This window comes from Zootoca vivipara, chromosome 15 (genome assembly GCF_963506605.1).
Source record: "Zootoca vivipara chromosome 15, rZooViv1.1, whole genome shotgun sequence".
Lineage (NCBI taxonomy): Eukaryota > Metazoa > Chordata > Lepidosauria > Squamata > Lacertidae > Zootoca > Zootoca vivipara.
The window spans coordinates 12,038,553-12,062,762 of record NC_083290.1 but is presented as its reverse complement, the minus strand read 5'-3'; the positions used below and the strand labels follow the sequence as shown (position 1 = coordinate 12,062,762).

Here is a 24,210-nt window from a genome sequence, read left to right as displayed (position 1 = left end):
GTGCATTTATTATGTCAGTAAGGCAACTTAAAAGGTGAAACCAATATATGAGATAGATGCATGACATGCAAAGCAAGATACTGTCAAGCCTTTATTTGTTGTAATTGTAATTATTTGTCATTAGGTGGGTCAATTATAAATGGAATGTAATTAATGAAATGTAATAGGGATGTTTATTTTTGTTTATTTTTGTATTATTGTAACTATTTGTTTTATTACTGTGGAATTTCCAAAAGAAAGCATTTGTAAAAATTAAAATAATAAAAAAAGTTTCATTACTGAAATAAATGCACTTTTCGACGATATTCTAATTTTCCGAGTTTCACCTGTAGACTTGCCCCGGGCACAAAATTCAGTGATGAGGAATTAATGGCTTTGCAGATGCTGCTGGGCTCCCAATTCCTGCCATCCCTGACCACTGTCTGCTGGGCGAATAAATGGAAACGGTTTGGAGAAAGGGTTGAGCCCACGTTCACTGTTAGCTGCCGGGATGGGATGGTTATCGCAAGAAAATGGAAAGTATGGCTGTGAGTTTTTTAGGGGGGTAGGCTTTTTGCCTGAGTCGCTTCAAATTCCTGCATCCAGCAGGGATTCAATTGCTGAATTAGCCAGCCAAGAGCCATAATGGCTCACAAAGTATGAGTGGTGAAGGTAACAAAGGAAGTGGCTCTGTGCCAGAGGCAAAATTAGTGTTGTGTGTGTGAGCTCAGAGCAAGGTTGCAGGCTGGGTAGCTGAGGGACAGAACCATGCCTGATTTATGGTGGAATCGAAAGCTGTGTGACTACCGTATAGGACAGGGTCCCCAAACTAAGGCCCGGGGGCCGGATGCGGCCCAATCGCCTTCTCAATCCGGCCCCCGGACGGTCCAGCAACATGAGTAGAATGTGTACTTTTATTTAAAATGCATATCTGAGTTATTTGTGGGGCCTGCCTGGTGTTTTTACATGAGTAGAATGTGTCCTTTTATTTAAAATGCATCTCTGGGTTATTTGTGGGGCATAGGAATTCGTTCATTTTTTTTTTTTCAAAATATAGTCCGGCCCCCACAAGGTCTGAGGGACAGTAGACCGGCCCCCTGTTGAAAAAGTTTGCTGACCCCTGACTATAGGAGAAGCAAGATCCTCTTGGGGGGTTAATGCTGTGAGCCCTCCATCGTAGGCTCAGCTTGAATATATGTGTAAATAAACCATATATCAGAAAGACACTACAGTCTCCACCATCCCACCATTCTGATAAAACTGAAACCTGGTAGGTGCCAGAAACCCCAGGAATCTCGTACCAGTAAGAGATTGCATGGCATGCAACAGTATATAGAGGGATTAAATGAGGATTTTTGGTCTAGTTGAATCTACTCCATAGCTACTGCTGAAGAATTAACTCAAAGATTAAGGTACTGTATACCAAAACAATACGAATATTAATTTTCAACTATGTGGCAAAAAGTGATTTAATGAGGACAACAATGTCTAAATGCCCCCTGTGACATAATGTTACTGTTTGGAATTCTTGGTTAGTTTTAACTTCAAGTGAGAATGTCATACTGTAATGTGGAACAAACAATAGTCTGATATTTAGAAATAAAAGCTTTTTTTAATGTTATTACCCACTGGCAATATTACCAATTATTACCAATAAACCTGCATAAGACAGTGTGATGAATTTGCTTTTTTTTCTCTGTCCTCCCCATCCCTTTTTCCTTTTGTGTTGTGTCTTTTCAATTATAAGCCAGCAGGCAGGGACAGTCCTGTTTGTTATTGATCTTATGTAAGTGATTAAAAATCTTGTAGATGTGCAGGTGATATACATGCGGTATATAAATCGAGTCTTCATTTTCATCAGCTCAGTCTTCTGATAGAGATTCAGCAAGCATCCTCAGTATTAACTTTTAGTTGCCTGCTGAAAACATTTTTAGGTTTATGCAGACAGTTAAAGAAAAAACTTTTTTTTACAGTGTTCTCGAAGCTACGAACATGAGTTTGACCAAACTGTGGAAGACAGGAGTGCCTGGCGTGCTATGGTCCATGGGGTCACAAAGAGTCGGACACGACTAAACGACTAAACAACAACAACATGATTAGTGATTCTTCTAGTTTAGCAGGTGTTTCCCTTCTCTGCCTGTTTGCTTTTAAATTATTTTATTTTATATATTTTGATTATTTCCCCATTGGTTTTAAAGAGAAACAAAACATCATGGAGTGGTGTTTACAAGAATACACAGTGACGCTGTGATCCTGTGCATGTCTGTTTAGAAGTCAGCCCCCTTGAATTCTATGGGCCTTCCTCCCAGAAGTTTAACCTAGGGATAATTCATGAAACAAATACCTTATTGTCTATTATCCTTCTTGTAATTATTAAGAACGTAAGACAAGCCCTGCTGGATTAAGCCAGTGGCTCATCTAGTCATGTTGTGTAGTGGTTAGAGCATCTGGACCTGGGAGTCCAGGCTTAAAATCCCCACTGAGATATACGTGAGGGGAGGCAGTTGCTGCCTCTCAGCCAAACCTACCTCACAGGGTTGTTTTGAGGCTAAAATGACGAAGGAGGAAAACCAAATGCACTGGCCTGAGATCCTTGGAGACAAAGGTGGAAGATAGATAGATAGCACAGCACAGCATCCTGTGTATTGAACTCACAGCATTATGGAAGTGAGTTGGGGTCAACTTACACCCACCAGGAGCGGTGCTTCAATGTATGGCATCAGGAAGATTTTGGGCACCACATGGCAGGACAGAGCCTCAAACAAAGATGTGCTCTCCCAAGCCCACATTCCCAGCATGTTCACACTTCTGTCTCAGCAACATCTATGCTGGCTCGGTCATGTACAATGGAAGATGACAGGATTCCTATAGACATGCTCTAGGGGGAGCTGTCTTCAGGCATCCCTGGCAGACCAACTCGTTACAAACGAGACATAAAGACAGGCAACATCAACCCTGCCTGTCTGAATCCCTTGTGTATGCGCACAGCAGTGACCCTAGGAGGACCGACTGCTGAGAGGAGCGCATAGAGAAGAAATGCCGTGGTGCACCACAACCGGACGCCTTCCTCTGCCCCAGCTGCAACAAAACATGTCTCTCCCGTTTTTGGTCTCTACAGCCACAGCAGGCGCTATGACTCTCCAACGGTTTGGCTTTAGCCCCGAAGGCGCACTCTTCCATTGTCTCCCGAGAGAGGCAGATGCCCACATACGTTCATTGTGCCTTGCCCTCAGTGGCCAACCAGACTCCTGGGGGGGGGGGAGCTGCAAGCTGGATGTGAGGGCAGCGGCCCTCTGCCCTCCTGCGATTCCCAGCAGCTGGCATTCAGAGAAATGATTATAAACTGGGAATGCCACTGCTCCAAGGCTAGGATTTAATGCATGGGATGGCAAAGCACTTCTCTGCAACTCCCAGAAGGACAGAGAGGGAAGCTAGCTGAACTGCCTCCTCTATCTCTGCCTCCCACTTCTCACTTCAGGTAGCAGGAGGGAAGTTTTTAATCCTCCATCACCCCAATCCCCACACGCGGCTCTTCTGCCTGCTAGGGCTGGGTCATTTTGAAACCTCTCCTCCTCCCTCCTCTTCCCCCCCCAACACTTCACTTTCCAGTCAGGCACCGCCGGGGCAACCCCCGCTGCACGCAGGCGCAGAGCGCTCCTCGGCTGCAGGCAGCGCGACGGGCAGCCCCTGACCGAAGCCCGCTATATAAGCGGCGCGGGGGGTCCTGCGGCACTCGCTCGCGCTCGGGGGAGGCTGAGGCGGCGGCAGGAGCAGCGGTAGCAGCAGCAGCAGCAAGAGTAGCAGCAGCAGCAATGGCGGATTTCGACGCTTATGACGACCGGGCCTACAGCAGCTTTGGCGGCGGCCGCGGGTGAGCGGGGAAGGGAAGCGGGGCCGGCCGGGGAGGCGAAGGGCGGCCTCGGGGCCCGTGCGAGGGGAGGAGCGAGGTGGCGGCGGCAGGAGGGCCCGTGCGCGGGGCGGCGAGCGCGTGTGTCGAGGGAGGAGAAGGAGCCTCCGGGCGGGGGAGGCGGGTCAGAGCGAGCGCGGGGTCCGGTAGGGCCGGAGGCGTAGTTTATGCGGTGGGGGGACGGATCGGGCCTGGAGCGCCTCTCACGCGGGTGCCAAGAAGGGGGCGGGGAAGACGGATCCGGACTCTGGCGGAAGGGAAGTGGCTCCTGGCAGGGGGAGGTGGGTCAGCACAAGGGGGATCGAGGTAGGTGTGAGCAAAGGTTTTCTGGGGGCGGGGGGATATTTGGGGCTTTGGTGGAAGTGGCGTCTGACAGGAAAGGGGGGCTGAAAAAAGAGGGAGATCTAGGAGGGCATAATTTATGGGGGGGATGGGCCAGGCCTGAGATGTCTCTTATGGGAATGGCTTTGATGGAAGGTAAGTGGTCTCCGATAAGGGAGGTGGGTCGAGGAAGATTTGAGCTTATGGGGAAAGGGTTCCAGCTTCTTTAGTCACTTAGTTGGGGTATCAAGAGGTGGGTGGTGCTGGGGGGGGCTAGGAAGACTGATTTGGGCATTGATGGATGGTAAGCTGGCACTGACGGGAGGTTGGTTAAACACTGATGGTCTTAACCTTTAGAAATTTGTCTAATGTCCTGTAAAGTCATCCATGCCCATTGTTGTCCCTGCATTTTGTGGCAGTGCATCCCATAGTTTGTGCCATTCATTTTTATTTGATGAATAAATTTGAGAGAAACCTCTCCTTATCTACTTTTTCATCTCTGTCAAGTGGTCCATTCATTACTCTACTTTTTCTTCTAAACTACCCCTCCCTCATATTGTAACCTTTCCATGTAGTTCAATAAGGAGTTCATCCTATAGTCATAGCCCTGACTTGGGGCTCCATAATTGAGTTTGTTTTGTATTGAGTTTGTTCCCAAAGTTTGTGCTTATTTGTGGGCAAGGGGGTGGTAATTTGAAGGAAGGGGGAGCATATGAGTCATACCATAGGAAAGAATAATATGGAGGAATGAATGGAAGTTGGAGGAAAATGTTGTCTTCTTCTCCACACCCACCCAGCAACTTCTAGATGGGTAAGTATAGTATATGGGGAAGGGGGCATTAAAAAGTAACAGTTAGTTTGCCTGTTTATTTATTTTTGCTTCCTCTTTTTCCACATCTCATGACTGCATTCACACATAACATAAAACCATAACTGCAGGGCTTTCTTTGTGAGAGAATCTGGAGTTATTGACCAGTCCTATTACTCCAGTAAGAATCATGTGTGATCTCTTATCAGAGAGAAGCTGAGAGGTTTCTATTTTTAATATTAGAGAGTATATTTGGGATATACTGCTTTGTAAACTGTTTAAAAGTGGTATAAATGAGGAAATTATGAAGCTTTATAGCTTGTGCATTTGAGAGCAGTTATCTCAGCCATTCTCATAACAACCCTGTAGGTTTATCATTATTATCTTCATATAGCAAATATGGAGTGGAGGGGGGAGGGAAGAGTCAGAGTGACTTGCCTGAATATGTTTTTGATTGAGGGGGAGAGGGAATGCCCAATGAACTCTTCAGTACTGTACGTGAAATCATCTGGGTTATCTTGACAGGTTTCAGAAAATAGAAAGAACTAGCATAAAGAGGTGTCGTAAGAAAAAAGCTTTAGGGTCAGTCAAGAAGTGCTATGTGTGTTGTGCTCACAAACATATCTGTGGCTTTGGGAGGTGACCACACTGCTCCAGGGTTACTTACAGAGTAGCAATGGGGAGCTACTGTATGGTAAGTGTCCTGCAGGGTTTGATCCTGTCCCCCATTTGTTTTAACACCTGAATGATGCTGCAGGGAGAGGTCATTAGGAGATATGGAGCAAGATTTCATCAATATGCAGATGACACCCGACTCTTTTTCTCTGTTCCATCTGAAACAGGTGAGACAGAGTGTTGACTGGGCTGGTGGCAGTAATGGGCTGGATGTGGACCAGTAAGTGGAAAATGAATCCAGACAAGATGGAGGTGTGCTTTGGGTTCCTGAATCCAAGAACTAAATGGGGTTGCACTTCCTTGAAAGGCAGGTGGATAGCTTGGGATGGTGCTTAATACAGTTATGTTACCTGAGGTCCAAGTTGCTTCAGTGGCTAGGTGTTTCTACTTCCTGGTTCACCAGCTACACCCATTCCTAGGTAGCCACATATACTAGCCATGAGACTATGGTCTACCTCAACTGCAGAAGCATTGTGTTTCTGAATACAAGTTCCTGGGCATCACAAGGGGGCAGAGTGCTGTTGTGCTCATGCCCAGCTTGCAGGCTTCTGACAAGTAGCTAGCTTTCCACTGTGAGAACTGGATACTGGATGAGATAGGCCATTGGCCTGACCCTTCAGGCTCATCTTACAGTCTGAAAAAAAAGGTCTGGCCATAGTAACTCATATTCTCATAACCTCCTGATAAGATTATTGTCCACATCGTCTATGTGGAGCTGCCATCACATGTTTCAGAGGCTGCAGCTTGTGCAGAATGCTTTGGCTAGGGGTACTGATGGGTGATGATGGCTACATCCATTTAACATTGGTCTTAAATACTCAGCAGTGGTTGCTAGTTTGCTTCAGAGTACAATTCAAGGTACTTACGTTGATGTATAAAGCCTTAAACTACCTGTGATGCAAATATTTGAAGATTGGCAGCCTGGCATGTGATTCTACTTTAGGATGAAATTGATAAGTTGACTAATAAGAGAGCTTTCTCTGGGTGCCTTCTCGTCTCTGGAATGCCCTTCCTTCTGAGGTGCATCTAGAGCAGTATTACTTTCGTTTCCGGAAGACATAGCTCTTTGTCCAGGCCTGCAGGAGGAGCCAGGGATAGTGATGAGTCACCTAGTTGTGAGTATTTTGTTTTAATGATTTTTAAAGTAATATTTGTGGTTTGTCCTCCCTAGGACCATTTGGCAAAGGGTGGATGATACTTTTCGCAAGTGAATGGAATCACTTTAAACATTTCCTATTCTTTTGCAGGCGGATGGGTTCTGCTAGGAGATGTGATTTGTTTTCTGGTCTGCATTCAATTTGACTGCGTATCTCTTTAGAAAAGCATGCATGCATCTCTTATGAAAATGGTTGTGGGTGTGAAACATACTGGATAGGATGGTTTACTAAGCTCCTCAGTTTGCCCCTTCTATTTCTTATGTCTTTCCAGGGTGGCCCTTTTTATTCTGTCTACCTTACAGTATGGTTTGTATGGGCTGCTGAGAATTTACTACCGGTATATGTAGTGCTGCTAATGTCAGTATTGTTTGACAGAATAACACGAGTAAGAAATAAAACAAAGCTATTCCTCAAGGAGCTGCCAAATCTAAATCTTGATAGTAGAGCAGAAGAAAGGAAGATTATGGATCGATCAATCAATAGAGGTTAAGCAGGAGTGGGAATGGATGGTATGAATCTAGGGGCCAGGGAAGGTAGATCCTTTGGATGTAAGGTGGAGCACAGAGTTCAGACGAAGTGGAATTAGTGGGGTACGGATAAAAATGAGATTTGTTATTATTATTATTATTATTATTATTATTATTATTATTATTTATACCCTGCCCATCTGGCCGGGTTCCCCCAGCCACTCTGGGCGGCTTCCAACAAAATATTAAAATACAGAAATCCCTCAAACATTAAAAGCTTCCCTAAACAGGGCTGCCTTGAGATGCCTTTTAAAGGTCTGGTAATTGTTTTCTTTGACCTCTGGTGAGACATTCCACAGGGTGGGTGCCACTACCGAGAAGACACTCTGTCTGGTTCCCTGTAACTTGGCTTCTCGTAGCGAGGGATCCGCCAGAAGGCCCTTGGCGCTGGACCTCAGTGTCTGGGCAGAACAATGGGGGTGGAAATGCTTCTTCAGGTATACTGGACCAAGGCCGTTTAGGGCTTTAAAGGTCAACACCAACACTTCGAATTGTGCTCGGAAACGTACTGGGAGCCAATGTAGGTCTTTCAGGACTGGTGTTATGTGGTCTCGGCGGCCGCTCCCAGTCACCAGTCTAGCTGCTGCATTCTGGGTTAGTTGTAGTTTTCGGGTCACCTTCAAAGGTAGCCCCACATAGAGCGCATTGCAGTAGTCCAAACGAGAGATAACTAGAGCATGCACCACTCTGGCGAGACAGTCCACAGGCAGGTAGGGTCTCAGCCTGCTTACCAGATGGAGCTGATAAACAGCTGCCCTGGACACAGAATTGACCTGCGCCTCCATGGACAGCTGCGAGTTGAAATTGACTCCCAGGCTGCACACCTGGTCCTTCAAGGGCAAGGTTACCCCATTCAGGACCAGGGAGTCCTCCACACCTGCCCGCCTCCTGTCCCCCACAAACAGTACTTCTGTCTTGTCAGGATTCAATCTCAATTCTCAATCTCAATCTCATTGAAGGTGAAATAGAGGATGAAATACAGGGTTGTATCCTTTAGGGTATAAGGAGGTGGTTTAAGGCACTTAAACAGTTGTGAGGTGGAGCAAAGTTCATGGCTACTCATCCGGCTAGTTTTGAATCTAGTGGAGCAGAGACTAATGGCCTTTTGGTCACTTGATGCCTCCCACAAAGGCCCCTGAGCAGTATTCTTGGGTGATACTTTTTGTATAGGAGGAATTGCATATGCCATGCACTGTATTCTCCACATTAACATGATCTGGGAGGTGTATGGAGGTGATCTGCTTTGCCACCTGGAGGTTCATTTCCCCAACATCTCTGCCAGGCATCTTGCTGACCTGATCACAGCTTGTACTTTTTGCGACAAGCCATAAGAACTCTGCATTCCTAGCCCTTTGCAGTGGCTAAGCATGAGAAACGAACAAGCAAAAGGCAGAGAAGAGTCTGACTAAAATCAAATAAGGGATTAGGGCAATGAGGAGTGGCTGATGCTGCTTGTGTGTTGCCTATGGAAAGGGAAGTGAACATTTGGTACTTGGAGCTTAGGCTACTTTTCAGTTCGAGTTTATCAAACTGGGAATGAGCTGATTACAGAATGGGTGTAGTCTAAGATGGAAAACTCTTCAGTGTATGCCAGATTTCATCGGCTCCAGCATTTGTTCACTAGCATTCTTATTTAAAGGCTCCTGAAAGCAGTAGGTAGGCATAATACCTTGGAAATTAGTTGAGTTGTTTACTGCTGCCTTTTGCAGAAATGCTGACTGCTGTGGCTGTATTAGCCTCAGTGCAATTAATTTCAGTAATTAAGTAATCTAAGTTAAACTTTTGAGCACAGCTGGGACATAAGCCTGAAAAAGTTTGTTCAACTTTATTGTACTGTATTGGTAATTTCCTAGTTCCTCAAGTTGCAATTTCAAGTGCTATCAAACTGCAGTGAAACAACCTAATTCTAAAAATTCAGTTGCAGCCATTCTATAACTATATGTTGAAGTTATTGCCCCCATTTCTGGACTGGAAATTAGATTTTGTTCTGCAGCAAAAATATTTTTGATTCCGTTCTGGCAGAAAGTGCACTGATGCATTGCAGCGCACCTTGAGCTCTTGTCACACAGGGATGTCTAGAGAAGTTTAGCCTGGAGAAGAGAAGGTTAAGGGGTGATATGATAGCCATGTTCAAATATATAAAAGGATGTCATATACAGGAGGGTGAAAGGTTGTTTTCTGCTGCTCCAGAGAAGCGGACACAGAGTAATGGATTCAAGCTACAAGAAAGAAGCTTCCACCTAAACATTAGGAAGAACTTCCTGACAGTAAGAGCTGTTCGTCAGTGGAATTTGCTACCAAGGAGTGTGGTGGAGTCTCCTTCTTTGGAGGTCTTTAAGCAGAGGCTTGACAGGCATATGTCAAGAATGCTTTGATGGTGTTTCCTGCTTGGCAGGGGGCTGGACTGGATGGCCCTTGTGGTCTCTTCCAATTCTATGATTCTATGAAGTGCCTGCTCCCATTCCAACTGGTCTCTGGGTTTCCTGCCACCAGATGTGACAACAGGAGGATATGTCAGTCCTGTTCGTTCAATTCCCCCTAAAGTAGTTTCATTTGTGCTGAGGTTACAATCATTTATCAAGACAAGATTCTCTTCTCTTTTCAGGCCGTTCGTATGTTAGATTTTTACATTACTTTGTATTCTATTGTTTCATTGTCGTTTTAACAATAGTCTGCTTTTATTTTAGTTTTATGTGATTGTAAACTGTAATAAATTGTTGGCTGCAGCTGATGAGAACTGTAATGCAAAATATGTGGAGGGTCACAGGTTAGTTGGCAGAGACTACGTATACTTTTTTATGGGTGTTATGCACATCTGTTGAACCTAGTATTGTATCTCAGCTTTAAAAGGTGCCTCACCATTGAAAGGAGGTGGTGTTTTCCTATTAGAGAGCCAGTCAGAGTGGTACGACTTTACCTTTTCTTTCCTCACTCTTTATTAATGGCATTGACTTCATAGCTGGCAGCTGTGCTTGTTCTAATGAATATTAGGCCGGTGCCAGTGATGTGCCAGGAGTGAAATTGAGGCCGTTTGCATGAAGACTGCCCCTCAAGAAGACTTGATCCAGGGCTAGTGATTCATCCGGCTAGGGCAGACCCTATGGGAGTGAGAGGGAGTTGAGAACTCTCGTTATATCTAGGGAAGAAGCATGAATCTTCCACAATCACCACATGCTCTTGTGCTGCAAGGGTGATAGCATTATGTTAGTTATTAGTTTCTTTTTTTTCCAAATAGTTTTTATTCAATTTTTCCAATTAACAACAAAACAAAATAAAAAAAATCAATCTTTTATACAATACATCTTATGTTCCCCTCTTTCACCTTGCTCTGCTGAGCTGTGACTTCCCTCCCTCCCTTCATGCGGATTTCTTATTAACTCCTTTTTTGCAGTTCCTTACTGTCTTTTTTCAGTCAATTCGTAGGATTTATTTCAATCCTGCAAGTGTTTTTAAACTTCTACAGTTTTTCTCCATATAGTCCACATATTTACTCCAGTCTTTTTGGAACCTTGTCTCTCCTTGGTCTCGGATTTTGCAAGTCAATCTAGCTAATTCAGCATAGTCTATCATTTTCATCTGCCACTCTTCAATTGTTGGTAGTTCCTGAAGTTTCCATTTTTGGGCTAACAATGTCCTAGCCGCGGTTGTCGCATACATAAACAATACTTGATCTTCTTTCCTAATCTCTCCTCCCATAATCCCTAACAAAAATGCCTCCGGTTTTTTGGGGAAAGTATATTTAAAAATCTTTTTCAATTCATTATATAACATCTCCCAAAATCTTTTAACTTTGTCGCATGTCCACCACATATGATAAAATTCCCCATCCTTCTCTTTACATTTCCAGCATGCTTTACCATTATGTTAGTTATTAGTTTCTTGGGATTCTGCAGTAATATGGACTTTAGAAAAGTTGTATCTTAAAATAAGTATGTTGCCTGCATGTAGGCAGCTGGTGAATTTTTGACAAGGAAATTGAATTCTCTTCAGAAAGCTATACAGAAGCATTTAAAGCTGTGGTTTTTAAAAAATGTAGATTGTGTTTAGGGCACATCATGTCTACATGCATCATTCTTAACATCCTTTCCTGCAGAGTATATCAGATAATTTGCTCTTTACCTCATTCCCATTTCATTCATAGTCTCTGTCTTGATGATATAGCAATTTTCACCCCTGGCTAACCAACTTCATAAATTTAGATGACTACAGATTGTCATTAGGAAACATGATGGGATAGGTGTGTCACTGGGAGTATCTTGGAGGGAGTCTTCATCCAGGGCTCATGGTGCTGAGGTTGGTTTGCCGGTCAACTGGGTTGTGTCCAATGTGACATCTTTATGAGTGTCCTTATGAAAGCACATGAATTGGTCATGGTTGGCTCATAAGACTGAGTCACCCTTCCAGAAAACAGTTCATCATCTCTTCATAGGACTGGTGGCGACATGCTCCATCAGTCTGTTGCCTCTGTTAGTTGTGAAAAATTCTACCAAGCCCAACCTATTTATAGCTGGTTGATGTGGAAAGGAAGACACAAAGCAAAACCAACTCAATACTTATTTGGACGGGCCAGTTTCCCTAAGCTCTTTGTGGTCGAACTCCATAAAGCAAATATAGTTTGTCACCCCTTGATAAACGTAGTGGACATATCCATGAGACTATACTGCTGGCATTGCTGTTATACGTAAGGTATCCATGATGTGAGTTTTAATGCACAGTTGGGTGCAGGTAGAGTAGATCTTTGCACATGTTCTAGCACTGAACCAACTGGTTTCTCTTTTTCTTTTTCTTCTTGTAAGAAAAACTGAGTAGGTTATGGTGACTGCTTCTATTTAAGAAGTAGATTTAGGAGATAGACTATACTGTATCAAATGCTTATCAGCCCTATCAACAGCACCACACTCAGAACTACACACTTACCCTGTCCTAGCTTTCAGTATCTTCTTTTCTTTTTCAACATGTATTTAAGTTTAGGAAAGGTCTTACCTCAGTTTAGACTATCAGTTTAGTTAACCCTAGTTGGAAGGCATCTTTTTAGGTTTTCTAATATCATTACTTGGATATTTACCCAGGCAGATCTGCACCTTTTCTGCATTGCTTTTCATGTTTAAAAAGGCAAAGAGCTCCAGGTATACAGTATTTGCAATTGGCCAGTTGACACCTGTGGCTTCTTTCTATGCATACGAAGCATGTTGATCAGGTGAAAAGAAGGCAACTGGGATGTATTCCAATACATGCTTTGGCTGTGGAATAGTTTTCTTCCCATAAGGACTGCAGAAAGATTGTCTTGGGAAGGCCATTGGCAAGTAGGTGCCCTCCTTGCTTGTCAGAACATTCAAAAATAGAGGTAGGCAGGTCTACGATGCTTTGTTACTAAACCTCTCAGGTCCACCAATTACAACTGGAGCCTGGGCTCGCTTACTTTCTCCTTTCTTCAACCCTCTTCCCTTTCCCCTTTTATTTCATGCATTGTAGATTGTACGACTACTGTAGCCAGGGATTGTCAATCTGGGAGCCTTTTCAGCTAAAGAGGAGGATTAAAATGTTCTAAATAAATACACAAGTACCAGTCCACATCTGAGTCACTAGAGATAGGATTCCAATACAGCTTTAAAATTGGCTAGAAGAGCTACAAAGATGTACAGTGGTACCTCGGTTTATGAACGCATTTGGCTCCGGAGGTCTGTTCATAAACTGAAGCGTTCATAAACTGAAGCGAACTTTCCCATTGAAAGTAATGGAAAGTGGATTAATCTGTTCAGACGGTCCGCGGAGTACTTAAACTGAAGCGTTCATAAACTGAAGCGAACTTTCTCATTGAAAGTAATGGAAAGTGGATTAATCCGTTCCAGACAGGTCCGCGGAGTACTCAACCTGAAGCGTACTTAACCCGAAGCATGGGTGTAATTGGTTCCGGAAGTCTGTTCATAAACTGAAGCGTTCATAAACTGAAGCAAACTTTCCCATTGAAAGTAATGGAAAGTGGATTAATCCGTTCCAGACAGGTCCGCGGAGTACTCAACCTGAAGCGTACTTAACCCGAAGCATGGGTGTAATTGGTTCCGGAAGTCTGTTCATAAACTGAAGCCTTCATAAACTGAAGCAAACTTTCCCATTGAAAGTAATGGAAAGTGAATTAATCCGTTCCAGATGGGTCGATGGCGTTCATAAACCGAAAATTCATAAACCGAGGTGTTCGTAAACCGAGGTTCCACTGTAGTCAATAGGGCTGGGCTGTATACAGTGGTACCTCGGTTTAAGTACACAATTGGTTCCGGAAGTCTGTACTTAACCTGAATCGTACTTAACCTGAAGCGAACTTTCCCATTGAAAGTAATGGAAAGTGGGTTAATCCGTTCCAGACGGGTCCACGGAGTATTCAACCTGAAGCGTACTTAACCCAAAGTATGAGTGTAATTGGTTCTGGAAGTCCGTACTTAACCTAAAGCGTACCTAACCTGAAGTGAGCTTTCCCATTGAAAGTAATGGAAAGTGGATTAATCCATTCCAGACAGGTCCGCGGAGCACTTAAACTGAAAGTACTCAAACCGAAGCGTACTTAAACCGAGGTATGACTGTATAGCCCAAAACAGTTTTGAAGTTCATATCATGATACCAGTTTCATAATTTTTGACCTGTCAATACATCATAAATAATGATAAATATGTTTGTGCTATGCAAAAAAATCACAATGTAGGAAAAACCATGAAGCCAGCCAATGACTCTACACAGCTCCATCCTTATTGTACACATTGTGATAGATCCTGATGTGTAGCTGGTGATATACCACGGTGTTGAAAACCAGATATTGCCTAGTCCTAGAAAGCCTACCAGTTAATATTGGCTTAAATAGGCTTGGAGATTATCAGCACAAGGCTAGCCATATCAGCAAAGTGTTCTGTCCTCGCTCTTCTTAAACTGTTGGCAGTCCCAAATTGTAGCTGCAGCTCATCTAGAGGTCTTGTCAGTACTTCCTGATCTACCTCCTGCCTGTCAACATCTTCCATCATGGACACCAAATGACAGCCAGCTGGTTAGAGCCACCTTGCTGTTCCAGATGCCTTTCAGGATGATGGGGTTGGTTTTATGCACTCCCAATTCAGTCAAGTTAACAAATTGAACACTGTGTATATATGAATTAATTTTGTATCTAAAGCAAGTTGTGCTTGGGTTTCTACTCATGCTCATTAAACCCTCCTGCCTGTACCAAGTGTCCTGCACTGAAAGGTTGGGGAAAGTTGCCCCCTTCAGATCTTTGAACCACATTGAGTAGATGTGCATGAGATCGGGCAGCACAGTGATTGAACTTGGCATGGCTGACTGCTGTTCTTCATACTTGGGGAGCTGCACATAACTGCCTTTGTTCACAGGCATCTGTTGATGGGGCCACACTGTGTGGCTAATTAATAGCAAGATTTTAGTTAAAGCATATACCCAATTAATACAAAATCTCTACTTTCTGTGCCCCTGTGCCTGTTAGCACCCTCCTTTCTCTCTCTACTGGCTAAATTTGAATTGTCAACTCCTGGAGGAGAGGATATATCATCCTTTTTTTATATTACACAGCTAGTATAACTGAGATACAGCTCTACTGTAACATCTCTTCCCTGCCTTCCCCTCATGGACCATCCTTGCTGCTCCCTGATCCCAGGAGCACTCTGGCCTAGGTTCTAATTCTGTGCTTGTCAACAGATCTCGTAGCAGTGCTGGTGTTGGCTCACGTAGACAGAAAGAGCTTCCAACAGAGCCCCCCTTCACAGCGTACGTTGGCAACCTCCCCTTCAACACAGTCCAAGGAGACATTGATGCCATCTTCAAAGATCTCAGTGTAAGGAGTGTGCGATTAGTCAGAGACAAAGAGACAGATAAATTTAAAGGTAGGTGCTTCCATCTCTCTCCTTCATAACCAAGTTTGAGGTAGAGAGGCAGCTGATTAGTGGTGAGAGATACCAGCTTTTAAGGTACACATGCCATCTTAAGTAGCTTTCAGTCATACCCTGCTAATCAAGAACTACCTGAAGATGATGGGGATTGAAACTGGGACCTTCTCCCTGCATAGCATGTGCTGTACCATTTAGCTTTCATAGTCTGCTTACAGTCATAGAGAGAACAGGCAGTCTGGTGGTCACTGAGCTTAACTTCTCTGAAGACTTTTGCTTTGGGGGAGTTTTGTGTGGGAGCACATTGTCCTTCAGGTTTGCTTACATGTTCTCTCTTCCCCCATCTCTCAAATCTCCTTATTCTGTTTGCAGAAGTGAGGGAAGAGGTTGGGGAACAGGATGGAAATCAGTGGTACCTCAAAAGAGACAGATCAGCTCATGAACCTCTGTTTGCCCCGATATCCTAGTTTCACTTCCTTGCCTCAACATACTAACAGCCCACTTGTGTACACTATCTGGGTTCGCAACTTTCCAGATACTGAGATGAAAGTTGGCTTCTGTTTCGTTTTTAATCTCTTTTTGTCTTACAGGATTTTGTTACGTAGAATTTGATGAGGTTGAATCACTTAAAGAAGCTCTGACATACGATGGAGCAGTAAGCTTACCGTTTTTATAAAATAGTATTTGAGGATTGATAGCTGCCCTTGCTAGAATGACTGGTGGTAAGATTTTTCCTCCTCTTCTTCTGCGTCCAACAGCTTTGGGGGGACCGGTCACTCCGAGTGGACATTGCCGAAGGCAGGAAACAAGACAAAGGTGGCTTCGGTTTCAAAAAAGGTGGCGGCCCAGAGGACAGAGGTGATGTTTAAATAGCTGCTGTTTAATATATGGCAAATTGGAATGACTGCATTAGTGCCGCCTTAAACTAGCATGTGTGTACAGTATGTATAATAATAAGCTTTTAGTTTAGTTACCTGCCACTTTTCAACAGTAAACTGTGCCCAAAATTGCTCACAATAAGTTAGTATTATATAAATGTTAGTATTATTAAAAGACATAACATTTGGGGGGAAACTATCTGTATTAAACATCAATAAATTCAAAGACAAGAAACACCACAGTTAAATACATATGGGAAAAATTAGTCTTAATCGTGGAATAATTTAGAGTTAGTGATAATGTATTATTGGAGTGGTATAATCTAGACCATGCATCACAAGTTCAGAGCTAAATGAAAACAAACAGGCCAGTAAATAAATCGAGAAGCTAATCAATTTCTAGTCTTGCTGCACTCCAGGAGGCCACAGCAGTTCAGAAGAGGTGGGCAGCCTAGATCGGGGTAGGCAGAAGGTAGTTTGTGATCTAGATATTTGGGTGATTGGTGGTGCATTGGCAAGGATTTCTGACTACTACCGGTAGTTGTTTAACAATAGCAACAAGCAAAATGACATGCCTAAATTAGATTGCTGAAATCAAGAAATACTGTATTGGAATATAAATATAAAGCATTTAAACACACACACACACACACACACACAGTGTACTGTCTAAAAAGCAAACAATATTTAACAAGAAATTGATTTATGTGTGGAAGGGCTGAGTTCAGTTCAGTTCCTGAGCTCAGAACAAATTCATGCTTGGCAGTTGCACAGAGGTACCCTGTTCTTTCATTCTAAGGGTATGTCTTTTGCACCTGGCTCCAGCTGACAGGGTTCCAGTAAAACACAAATTAGATCCTGCAAGCTTGAATATTGCCCTCTGCTGGGCTGGGTGGTTCACAGTTGGTTCCAGGAGTGGTTGGTGGCAGGCAGCAAAAGGGAGTGGCAGTGGTGGCAAGTCCTCTTCTCCAACCTCTCTGGTGCTCTGGCTGCTAGCCAGGTCTTGTTGCGCACATCATGTGCTAGCAAATGCCTGCTTGGGAGACTTCAAGCATTCTTGGATGACTATTCCAAGTATGAGAATCTCATAAGTAGGCACAGAGCCAGGCAGGTGTGTAGCTTTTATCTCCTTAAAGGCTGGCATGGGAGGAACCTCAAGGAAGCAAATTGAAGGAGAGTGACTCTGGGTAGGAGCTACCTAGGCTCAATTATAATTTGAGGAGCTGCAAGCAGTGACTTTTCAAGGTGTGGTAGTCACGAAAGCAGTTTTGACTGAACTGTGGTTGGAGATTTGGTTCTCCCTGCCTGTTCCTGTGTACATCATCAGTGCGGAGCACATGAGAAATTGAATTGGAGGGAATATTCTTGCTTTCTTGGCTAACTGGAGGGCAGGGAGAATAAATAGTTTGCCTCAACCTGCCCTTTTTTCCATTTTGCTTGAAAACAAATATTTCCTAATATACTGCCACTCCACAAACATGGGAGGTGACTGCCATGTACTGCTTAGCTCTGATGGTAGGTAGATGCTCAGAAAAGGCTTAGTGTAGACTGATATGCCAGCCTTTGAAGACATGAGTTCCCCCAACTATGTTTGAGTTGAGTTTCCACCAACTAAAGTTAAGTATGGTGTTTAAAACTACGTGGGAAAACAAGATTGGCATGGTGTATCTTGAGGCGCTAAAGTAGCAATGAGCCGTTAACTCACAATAAACTCTTAATGATTTAATTGGCGTCTTCAAAACCATGCATCTTACTGCTCTGAGTAATGCTGGACTGTTTTAATGCTCCTGCCTCTTTTGTTCTAAAGAGCTCCAGGTTCACACAGACAGATCTGAGCAGCTGTATGTGTTTTGCTAGGCAGAAAAGTATCCGGAGCAGAAAGGTATTTCAAAGGCTGGGCTATTTCATGGTGTATGGCTCTCTAAAACAAAAGGAGGCCGCAGCTTGAGCTCACAAGTGTTCATCTACTATTTTAATAATACCATACAGTTTGAGCTGTTGGATCCAAAAGGAAACAAACTTTTTTCTTGTATAGCTAACATCAAGAACCTTGAACTCGCTAATGCTCTACTTCATAGCCTGGGCAACCGCATGTGTCACAAGGTCGAGTGCTCCCAGATAGAGGAGCAGCAGTTGAGACAGTTTGTGTAGATGTTGTTGCAGAAAATGTGCTATCTTCCTAACCTTAGCAGGCCCCCTCTGCCTCTTTGTGTAGTTTTGTGATGTAAGTGGTTTAAGCGCATCTCAGCTCAGGGAAATATGGAAAAGCTGTCTTTGAACCTTTGCGTTTTCTGAAGATGCTGGCACTTCACAGGTCTCTTCGTTGCAACCTTCCTGCCCAGGCTTGGATGGATGAGCCCCCTTCTTTGAGAGCTAAGTGCAGTGTCCTTTCCTGGGTTTCCATGTGCCAACCACACCTCTGATCTAGACACATTCTCCTGCAGAGTACAATTGCCCAATGTTTGTGAATGTGAGGATTGCACCGGGCTGAGAGAGCATTGGGATTTCCGCCCGCTGGCAGTGGAGCCTTTTAGACCTTCCCCCCTTCCCCATTGACCCCTGCTTGCAATGTGGCTTTCTTTTTAGGCATGGGCGGAGGAGGTCCGCGGGAAGCACGAGGAGGTGGATGGGATTCCAGAGATGACTTCAGTTCTGGTAGCAGTATTTCTCCTTTTTCATTTTCCTGATTCCTCCTTGTCCCCTACCTCCACCAAAAAATGTTTTTATTTCCACTTCCTTTTTGCCTTCCTCTGTCAGACATGCCTGTGACCACAGATCATCCTATGGCAGTCTCGTTGGCCACTAAGGCAGAAGCCCAAAACTTGTATCTGGATGTTTCTTAATTTTTGAAGACTGTGGCAAAGGTTGCAAGTCGTCTGTGTTCTGTTTTGATTGAAGGATTTCAATGTCTAGTCATAGTTTGGGGTGGGGTGGGGAAAGTTGAAAGTCTTCGAAGATTTGAGGGCATGAATAAGTGTTGGATCTTTTTGACAAATGTAAGTACCCTTCCTTGTAACCTGAATTGCTTTCAGAAGACATGGCTTGGATTGTGCAGTTCTGAGTAACACTGTCTTAGCATCAGCTGGGACTCTGCTTCCATCTGTCTGTCTCTTTTTGGTGCACTCAACACTTCTGGATCCTGTAATAAAAGCATCAGGCCCACTGGGTGAGAAGTAGATGAGGGATAGGCCCAGGTAGCTTATTTCCCTCCCTGCCTCTTGAAAGCTTACTAACTTGCCTTTCAGCTGAACATGCTGGATTACTTCTTTCCTCTTGCAACATGGGCAGAGAGGCGGCATAAATATATGCTCTGGCTGTAGGACTAAGTTGGCTCCATAAGCCAGGCAGACCAGCTCAAAGCGGGGCGTGTAGCCTTATATAGCTCTTTACTTTTATTCCTGTTTATTGCTACATAGCACAAAACTTGTGTGTGTACAATCCAACCTCCCACAGCTTCCTTAATGAGGGTTATTCCTGCTCAACAGATGAGAATCTGGGAGTATAAACCAAATGCTTGTGGCTTACGCATTGTGTTCATGGCAGATGGTTGTACTTGAAATTCTTAGTTGCAGAAGATGTTGCTGGAGGCATCCCATAGTGGATGGACATTGTAAGGTCATCTTATCCTCAAGTAGTTCATTCTTCCCTCTCCTGTCCTGCTCCTGATGCACTTAGACTGCCTTTTCCTTGTATTTGATCATGTTTCCTCCCCCAGCCTCCTTTTGGCCAGAAAATTTTCAAACTTAACTCTGTAAGTCTAGTAGTAGCATTTATTTATTAGTAGTAGTATTTCAGTTTATTGCATGTGCTGCCCTTTAACAGAAGATCCCAGGTCAGTGTACGAGATTAAAAACACATTACAGAACGTCAATGATAAAAATAATAAAAAGCTAACTGAAAGACAGCCAAATACTAAAGTAGTCATTATAATTACAGTCCATGCATTTTTCTCAATTCAGAAATTTGGGGGTTCTTCCGGCATCCTTGTATAGGTATGCATATGTCAGTCGGGGCAGATTATCCTCCCACCTTATTTTTGAGACTACTTGCAGTAGGGATGGGTTGCCTGTTGGTCGTAAGAAACCTCTTGGCCAAAATGCATGTATGCATCTTGGTTTTAGCAGCAAGGATTGCCGTCTTTCCAAAGCAACCACTCTTGCTTCAGTGCACTTGACACTCTCCAAAAGGAAGAAATCGTATGGGATCGTGATTTCAAGCTGCAGCAATTTTACATTTGTATTGCAGTCTGCAGGTGTGAACCTTTTCTCTCTTTTTCTTTGATCCCCCTCATAATATCAACAATCTATTTTTTTTATATAAAAAACAACAAGCCCAAAACCCCTTCCTTCCTTTTGCAAGGAAATCTAAGGCAGCAACCCAATCAAACTAAGAGAATGAAATAAGCACTTAACAGTAAAATCAAGAGCGCCAAGTTTTTACACCAAGAGAAAGAGCCAAGGCATAGCATCAGCACCAGGCAATCCTCAAAAACTCTCTGGAAAAGCCATGCCTTTACCTCTCAACGAACCGGGGGCAGCGTTAGGGCCCATACATGTCCCCACTGTTGGAGGAGCTTTTCATTTTCTGTAGCTAGTTGTATGAAATGGCAGAGTGCCTCTTCTCTTCCTGTTTCGTGGCCGTCATCTCCTAGCCCAGTCTCTCCAGTGCATCCTGCTTAACTAAAACCACTCCTGTCTTTTGGCAAGCCACTCATGCCAAGCTGGTCCTTTGGTCGCCACTTTTCCGCAAAGATGCTCCCGCAGGTTGGATGAAGCCGCTGGTGGGTTTGCCTCTGTTGGAGAAACAAGGCTGTCGCTTCGGGCACGTCCAAAGAGCTGGCACTTACTGCCATGTCTCTCCCGACAGGTTTCAGAGATGACGACTTCCTGGGAGGCCGGGGAGGCCGGACCCGTCCCGGGGATCGGCGAGGAGGAGCAGCCGGCCCACCCATGGGAGGCACCGGTCGTTTCAGGGATGGGCCTCCAGTGCGTGGCGCTGCCATGGATTTCAGAGAGCCAACTGAAGGTGGGCAGCCTTTGCTTTCTCCTGCATTTTGGCCCAGCTGAATTGCTGCTGTCCACCGCTTTGGGCCTGCAGCATTCAGTGGCGTCATCTGGGGGGTCGAACTTCAGTTGCGGCGACAGACGGCACTGTGATACACCTTGATTTTGAAATGCTTTTTGGTTTCATTCATTTCAACATGACTTGGACTTGCGAGTATGAGGCATTCCAGAGTAGCAGGCCATAACTGTCTGCTATAACAGATACACATGGAGAGTCACTGGCATGAGGTTGGGGGCGGGGGGCTAGAGTCCATGTAAAATAGATCACACACTTGCAAGAATAGTGAGCAGAGGATTGTGCCAGTGTCAAAGAGATGAACATGATAGGGGATATAAGGCCAAGAATGGCTTTGCATTTTTTGCTCTGAATTCATCTGCCTTCTTGAGGACTTCTTCTGTTACCTTCATGCATTTGAAGTGGGCTCTAGCCTTATACCAAATATAGGACCCTGCAGTCCTCCAGGTCTTGTCGGACTACTATTGTCCCTGACCATTGGGCATGCTGGCTGGGGCTGATGGGAGTTGGGCGTTCAGCACCCGGAGGCGCACTTGCTTCCTGTCCTTGATCAATCTGTCACAGGTGCCCTACGATCCTTTGTGGGGCGGGGTGTACATTGGCTCACGGGACCCCCCTGAGCTGCGTCTCGAGCAGAAATGTTTCTTCTCTTCCAGAGGAAAGAGCCCAGCGGCCCAGACTCCAGCTCAAGCCCCGGACGGTTGCCACTCCTCTCAATCAAGTAGCCAACCCCAATTCTGCCATCTTTGGTGGAGCCAAGCCGAGGGAGGAAATAGTAAAGGAAGAGCAAGAATGAGCTTGAGGGGTTGATGAAATGGGAGGGGGCGGGCGGGAGAACGGGGTTGAGGGGGTGGGGTGGGGGTGGGAGACAAAACGCAAGACAGCCCAGAGTGTCTAACTGTGCTCGGAACATTAACCCTGCAACCACCATTCCTACCATCTGACACCTGTCCTCCTTGAAACAGAAAAGGAAAAACAAAACAAAACAAACCAGAGCTTGCGAATGCATGTCAGCTGTTAACAAGTGGTTTTTAGTACGTTCTTGGCTTTGCTGTATCTAGTGCCTGCATTGTCTTAAGTTTCTCCCTTCCCCTCCCCCTCGCAAGCCATTCCCCCCCCAAACCCAGCACACGGCTTCTGGCCAATAAAGCGCTGGACTTCTCTCCCCCGGGGTGCTGCTGTCACCTTTTCTTCCTCTCTGGCTCTTTCCACTTCCGAGACACGTGGCTTAGGGTCCAGTCCTGCTGCTCCACGTCGTTCCCTTCTGCCTTCCACGGTGCTTCTCTACCTCCACTGCATGCTTACCACCGACACCTCGTGGCCCCTCAGCTCAGAGGAGTCCCGGCCAAGCGGAAGACGTCTCGAGCTCTAGAATACAGCCCCTGTAGAATTAGCTCATGCAACACAACGTTAAATAGGATTGCCACCCATTAGCCCTTAGGCACTTTGGAATAAGATATATATATATATATACTGTATAAAATCAGTTCCACCCCTCCCCTTCCCGGCAGTGCCGCCAGCACTTTGCAGACCCCTGCTTGGGGCCGAGTTGCGTGTCAGCAGCCAAATCTAGACAGGGGCCCCTGCTCTGCTGCTTCCTTGACTTGGCCTGCCGAGTTCTCCCTGGCCCTCAAAGCTCGTGCCTACTGTAGCACCCAAGGACTGTCTTCTTCCAGCATTTTCTTGCATTTTCTTTTTACATATTTGCTATCCACTTTTTAACTAGTTTCTGAAACCAATAAAGTTTACTTTTCTTCCTTCCTTCCTTCCTTCCTTCCTTCCTTCCTTCGGCTCTGTTTCGAAGGAAACGTCTCTTGACTCTGCCCCTCCAGCATTCAGCTCGTCTCTTGGGCTGCCGTGCAGAACTGAGCTTTGCTTTCATGCTTCGCCTCTCAAACGGAGACGGGAGGGGGTGGCGCTCTCTTTGGATTGCAGAACCCCAGTGTCTTTGTGTGCCGCTAAAGGCACAGGTGATTGGAAGCCCCTGTCTCTCCATACCGGAAGGATTCTGCTTGAAAAGGTTTGATGGTGCACTTAACTTAAAAGAGGGAGCAAAATACTGAGCCGTTGGGTGACCAAGAAGGGAGCCGTTTCTCGCTCGCAGGTTATTGCTTTCAGTGTGAGGTCTGGTCAAGGTATGAACACCTGCAGTGCCTGACGTGGATGCTTAGGGTATCCGGTTGTAGCTTCGGAACAGGTAGAATTGAAAGCACCAGATGTGTGATTCTTTCTCTCCCCTTAAAAAAAAAAAGACATGTCCATTGTGTAAAAACAGGTTTCAATTTGTATAGGCAAATGTTCCAAGGGCTAGCCTCCCCTTGGGTATCATAGTATAAATGTCTCTTCCTGCCCCTGTCTTTCAGTCCACTTCTAAGAATAAGAACCATTTGTCTAACACTACTTTTCTTTCGAGACATGCAATTTTTTTTGTGTGTGTATGTGTGTGTGGTTGTGTTCCAATCGAATTCCATCCAGTAGCCGCTCTTCCATTCAAAATGTGGAAGACCCGAGATTTTAAGAGCAAAGGCAAAGAAAAAAAGAGGATGCCCATGCAAAACTCACCTGGTAGTCAATCTGTTTGACTTTTAAACGTGTAAAGACAAGTTTCCAAACACTCAACACATTCTGCTTCATGACAAAGTAAATTTATGGATATGGTATTTTGTGAATGATCTTTTAAATAAAGAAAACATTAAGTAATATTTAAGACTGGTCTGTGTTGAAGTCTCTTCACCATCTGGGCAGAGAAGAGTTGTCGGGGATATCAGATTTGTTCAAGGGGCAACAGTTTATAGAATGGAAAACCAAAGGAAGTTCTGCAGACATGTTTTGGTAGATTTTCTTGCAAAAATAAAAATGTCTATCCTAATTACATTCCCCCCCAAAAAACAATCCTGCTTAAGAGGTGTTGAATAAGGCATTGTAGAAGGAACCAATGATACAGAGCTTGGAAAATTGACAAATGGGGACCTAAAATGAAATGTTAGCAATGTGGAGTTGAG

At 44.6% G+C, this 24,210-nt stretch overlaps 1 protein-coding gene across 2 annotated transcripts; it reads left to right on the top strand.

Annotated features, from left to right (window-relative positions):
• The first annotated feature begins 3,704 nt into the window (after positions 1-3,704).
• Positions 3,705-23,910, top strand: EIF4H (eukaryotic translation initiation factor 4H). 2 transcript variants are annotated; one of them, XM_035139440.2, is made up of 7 exons: positions 3,705-3,850; positions 15,064-15,248; positions 15,842-15,906; positions 16,010-16,109; positions 18,716-18,784; positions 20,996-21,154; positions 21,865-23,910. In XM_035139440.2, the coding sequence occupies exons 1-7, from the start codon at positions 3,792-3,794 to the stop codon at positions 22,002-22,004; spliced, it is 777 nt and encodes a 258-aa protein (XP_034995331.2). In that variant the 5' UTR covers positions 3,705-3,791; the 3' UTR covers positions 22,005-23,910. The 2 variants fall into 2 exon arrangements, with proteins under 2 accessions (XP_034995331.2, XP_060124622.1); XM_060268639.1 differs by lacking the exon at positions 18,716-18,784.
• The last annotated feature ends 300 nt before the right edge of the window (positions 23,911-24,210 follow it).